The sequence below is a fragment of the Gavialis gangeticus genome, unplaced genomic scaffold (genome assembly GCF_001723915.1).
Source record: "Gavialis gangeticus isolate Ggan-Ray unplaced genomic scaffold, GavGan_comp1, whole genome shotgun sequence".
Classification (NCBI taxonomy): domain Eukaryota; kingdom Metazoa; phylum Chordata; order Crocodylia; family Gavialidae; genus Gavialis; species Gavialis gangeticus.
The window spans coordinates 21,977,816-21,983,205 of record NW_017729034.1 but is presented as its reverse complement, the minus strand read 5'-3'; the positions used below and the strand labels follow the sequence as shown (position 1 = coordinate 21,983,205).

General features: G+C 43.3%; 1 protein-coding gene across 1 annotated transcript in view; it reads left to right on the top strand.

The window, feature by feature from the left end:
• The window catches only part of WDR43 (WD repeat domain 43), a 47,946-nt gene extending 43,760 nt beyond the window's left edge, over positions 1-4,186 (top strand). Inside the window, exons 15-18 of the mRNA XM_019526693.1 lie at positions 513-626; positions 1,712-1,781; positions 2,833-2,885; positions 3,016-4,186. Of these exons, the coding sequence (XP_019382238.1) occupies positions 513-626; positions 1,712-1,781; positions 2,833-2,885; positions 3,016-3,135 (357 nt within the window). The 3' untranslated portion in view covers positions 3,136-4,186. The remainder of the gene's footprint in view (positions 1-512; positions 627-1,711; positions 1,782-2,832; positions 2,886-3,015) is intronic.
• Positions 4,187-5,390: the final 1,204 nt, after the last annotated feature.

Below are 5,390 nucleotides of genomic sequence, written 5' to 3'. Positions count from 1 at the left end.
AGGTTAGATGAACACCTTGCTGGGGTCGTTTGACCCCAGTACTCTTTCCTGCCATGGTAGGGGGTCGGACTAGATGATCTTCTCAGGTCCCTTCCGACCCTAGAAACTATGAAACTATATTGAGAATTTCATGGGTCAGGACTGTGGTGTGTCGATTATTCCTAGGCTTGCGGCTGTAACTGTGTGACTTCCATTCATGCTACCATGCCTATCAGTACTCTTACAACTGCTCACAAGAATGGAGTGAAGAAGGGAAAAAAGGAAAGTGAGTTCCACCATGGTCTAAATGTGGCTTGTGGACTTATGCTTTTAGCTGACATAAGTACTTGTTTAGCAGACTGCTTGAGAGATTCATTTAAACACAATGAAATATCAGTTCTGTGTTTTGTCAGTGTCAATATGAAGAAAGGACTCTTAAGACAGCCCCTAAAGTGCAGTTAATTCTGTTATGTGAAAAGTTAGATAAGGGGACACGGCAGCCCTATTAATAAAATTTCTCTTTCTCTCTAAAGTTGCCAGACTTGGTTCCTCAGCTGGGGATGCTGTACCAGTTAATGGAGAGCAGAGTAAAAACCTTGCAGAAGCTCTCTCGTCTCCATGGGAAACTCTATCTTCTTATCACCCAGGTGAATATAAGTTATAAACTCTACAGTGTTGGGTGAAAATGTTCAGAGATTTAACTTCCACTTCAGTTTGGTCTAACCAAACCTGTCATACACAACTTAGGGCAGATACTGGATGGTCACATCAGTCCATAGTATGCTTCCCAGTTGATTTAATCAGGGTCAAACTGTTTGCCATATTTAAGGTCAGGGAGGAATTTTACCCCATGGTCAAATTGACACCAACTGGGCACATCTACACACAGCACTTTGAGCTCAGTAGTCTCATTCTACTGCATATTAGCACAGCAGGCAAAACCCATGTTAATGTGCAGTAGAATGAGTTTACTACACGTTAGTGTCACCAAAAAAGCATGTGCCTGTGCAAATTATCGGTAGTGCCGATTTATGGTGCATTAAGGTTGTACCTGTAATTACAGTTACTAAACTTGGTGAACAGGTAGATGAGCACACTGGGGGGAGGGGGGGTTGCTTTCCTCTGTAGTGGGGGGTATGGCCCTCTATCCTGGGATTTCTTAAGCATCTATTGACAACATTTCATAGAAGCAGGACATTAGCTCCCATGGTTCCCCTGTGGTAGGTTAGGGTGTTAGGTCATTGTTGTTAGGGTTGAGGGTAGTGTTATGTAGAGTTTTTAAATTATGTTTAATATGGGATCCGTTAGATGGGGATGTTCCTGCCTTAGACAGATTTTTGGACTAGACATCTGGAGGTCCTTTCTAGCCCTGCTTCTCTATGACTTTTTATGATAATCAGCAGATTGCTGTTGACCATATTTTTCATGTTACAGTATGTTTGGGATGCTGTTTTGCTTATTGGACAGTATGATTAAATGTTTTTCTTCTGCATGCTGATCCAATCTTTGTAATATAAAAATAATCAGAAGAATTTTAAGCAGTTAAGGTGTATTTTTTTTTCCTCATTCATATTTTAGCTTTTATGGTTTCTCCCTTTCCTTTTCCCTCCTTCCCTCCCCTCCCCAAGATCTTTAGTTGTCCTTAAGCTACAATTTAAGGAAGAGGAATGGAAGAGAGAATAATTTCTAAGTTTGGTACTCATGACTATGTTTGTCTCCAAATGCCTTTCAGATTGCAGCACTAGAAAAAATTCAGGATGTAAGTGATGTTAATCAGACTGCAAAGCTTGTGTATGAGGAAGGTAAGCTTAGAAGCTTTCTATGGGACTATCTTGAGAGTGCTCCCAGACTGCTGAACACGAGTTCCAGTTGTTGCATACATTTGCGAGCCATGTACATCCCAGTTCTATACTTGTTGCTCTATGGGAGGTGAAATTGATGGAAGGGAGAAGGTGGTACACAATTATGAGACAGCTGTTCATTGGTAGACGTTTTTCTTTCTTTTTTCCTTTAAGCCATGGTTATTTGATTCCAGTGTCCTGCTTAACTTCTGTGTCCAGAATTCTCACTTAATGGGTCTTGTCCGTAGCGTGAAGTACATCTTTACTGAAGGTGGTTTTAATAAAGGAACTTCTAAATATGCTCTTATGAAAAGAAATGGAAAAGGTGGTTTGTTTGCCTCTAGGATTTAAGACATCTGTGTCCTTGTGTGAACACTTTGGACATGTCCAGACATGTGTGGATGTTGGGTTCCCCAAGGACAAGTAGCAGTGGTGCACCTTGTGCTGCTGTTACTTGTCCCCAGGGAATGCCCATGCCATGCATGCTTTGGCATGTGGCAAGCTCCCCCGGGTGGGGTAGGGGGGCTGGGGCCAGCGCTGTGCAGCCTTACCTGGGGGCCTCCCAGGGCTGCAGCCACAGTAATTCTGCGGAGTGGAGCCTGGCTGGCAGCGGAGTGCAGCTCTGCCCAGCCCCACTTTTCAGCAGCACGTGCTGGCCAAGCATGCATTGCTCCGTTTTTTTCTGTGGATATCCAGGAGTAAAAAACCCGCAGAAAAGATCCCGGTGCAGTGCACGCTTGGCCAACACGCCCTTGTAGCATGGAGAACACCAGACTGTGTATGTGGCACTGCAAACATGATTGTGGCGCCACATACCTGCACAACTATGCTTGTCCAGACATGCCCTTTGTGTGCAAATCCTGACACATGCTGATCAAAATATTTTCAGGCAGAAAGCCATTTTAAGTAATGGTTCAAGTGGCAGCCAGATCTTTGCTGTGTAGTGGCACATGGTACTGGCATTCATCAGGAAAAAGGCTCTGCATAAAATTGTTTGTTCTTCCATTTCCAGAATCTTCAGAGGAAGGCTCGGAAGATGAGATGATTGCTGATAAAGATTCAGATGTAAGTAAAACTTTGTGTCTGGATTCTTTCTGTTTCCTGTAACAAAAATGCAGATTGGCACATGTGCTTGTATCAAGGATTCAGCTATTCCTATTTGTCTCCCCCCTGCCCCACTTTTCTCCCCTGCCAGGACAACTGGGAAGAAGATGAAGAAAAAGAGGAACAATCAGAAGAACAAGAAATGGCTGTTGATAAAGAAATTAATGGTGACTCTGATTTGGACCCAGAAAATGAAAGTGAAGAAGAATAACAGATCTTTAAAGAAAAAAAGAAAAGATCCCTAGTAAATCAAGTGGGCCACCCGAACTCTTAAGTTCTGGATCATTTTGCTGAAAGTTGCCGTAGTTACACAGGCCAGGCCTGAGCCTGCACTCTGTTATGTGCAGAGGCACATCTGGGTACTGTGCACTTTTGAATCCAGAATGTTTGACCACGCCAGCCTTCTCTCGCCCTGTGTCCCTGAGCTTATATGAAACATTTCTTCCACCTCCTGGTCAGATTAAGCCCATCACATGGACATGCATTTGTATCTCAAGTGAAATAAACCTGCCACCGCCGTTTGTGTGGTAAACTTGTTTCCGGTTTACATTAAATTTGTTTTAGATATTAAAGGATCAAAGACCAATCTATACCTTCTTTTCTTGCTTCAGTTAGCAATAGCAAGTGGGCATCCTGCTACATTTTTTTCAAAAAAAGAAAAAAATATTTTTGTAATATTTAAATTCACAATTGAATTTATTCATTCCCCCTCTTCCCCCCTGCATAGGTTCACCGTGGCTGTGGCAATGTCTAATGGCCAGCCTGGTTTAACCTGCTATTTTGTTTCTTTTCTTTTAAACAAAATTGGACTCAAGACTTTTATATGTATAAATCCAAAGACTTTTCTTGTGCTTTGGAAGGACATCAGAACTATCACTGGTTCCTAATTTTGTTTTAATTGAGCCTGTATATAAGTTTAATGCTGACCCCAGGGAAGGACTCTGTCTTGAAAGGGTGGGGAGGAGAAAACAAATTAAAAAAAAAAAAGGGGTGGGGGGTAGAGGGGGGGCAAATGCTTGTGAATATGTAACGCAAAGCGTATACATTTATTAAGGATTTTTAATCTCAGTGGCAGAACAAGGATTGCTATTTGCTCAGCTATTGGAAGCTGAAGTGGTATAAACATTTTTAAGAGCAAGGTATCATACAGGTTGGAGCCATTCACCAGTATAATGTACAGTATATTTGTCTATAAATGGAGCTGTTGCAACTAAATACCGCCTTCTTTGTAAAGTGAATAAATATACATCTCCTTTACCAAACACTTGTTCTGTAATATGTGGGGTGAGGCCATTACTGGTCCACTTCGTTTTTGTTAGCGAGATTTTCCAGGGGAAAAGTTAGCCTGTGTGGACTTTTAGCTTCCTGGTTTTGTGCATTTTCAGTCCTTGCTGCACACTTTACTAACATAAACTGTGCTGTTTGTGGTAGTGCTGGGTTTGCTTTAGCATAGGAGAAGATGAGGTGGATCTTCTCCTGTCTTTTCCAACCTTCACAGCTAAGTCTCTTGGAGTCCAGTAAAGCTGGAAGGAACCACAGCTTGAGTTTCCAGGACTCAGTGCAGTTCCAAGTTGTTACTTAAAAGCTTCATTCTTATAAATTTAAAGTGATTTTTATGCGATCATTGGGAGGTTAGCTACACAATCCTGATCGTACCTTGAAGTCTATGCATAAAGTTAATTGCCAAATTAAGTCCAGTCAATAGGGTAGGTGTTAACCAAAATAGGAACATAGGAGGAGAAGAGGCCTCCTGGGCTATTTCATAGACATTTGGGCTGGAAGGGACCTTGGACGATCGAGTCCAGCCCCCTGCCCAAAGGGCAGGAAGTCAGCTGCGGTCATAGGATCCCAGCAAGATAAGCGTCCAGTTTGCTCTTGAAGGTGTTCAATGTAGGTGCTTGAACCACCTCTAATGGCAGGCTGTTCCAGACCTTGGGGGCTCAGACAGTAAAGAAATTCTTCCTTATATCCAGCCTGAAACGATCTTGTAGTAGTTTATGACCGTTCGACCTTGTCATCCCTTGGGGCGCTCTGGTGAACAAACGTTCCCCCAGATCCTGGTGGTCACCTGGATAAACTTATAGGTGGCCATCAGGTCACCCCTGAGCCTGTGCATTTTTAGCCTAAAGAGTCCCATGGCTCTTAGCCTGTTGTGGTAAGGTCTGTTTTCCTGACCTGATCATGCTTGTGGCTCTTCTCTGGACTCTCTCAAGCTTCTCCACATCCTTTTTGAATTGTGGAGCCCAAAACTGGACGCAGTACTCCAGCTGTGGCCTCACCAAGGCCGAGTACAAGGGGAGAATGACGTCCCGGGATTTGCTTGAGAAGCACCTATGGATGCAAGCCAGCGTTTTGGTCGCTTTACTAACCGCAGCATCGCATTGCAGGCTCATGTTCATCTTGTGGTCAATGATGATCCCCAAGTCTCTTCCATAGTGCTAGCCAGCGTAGCACTGCCAAGCCTAT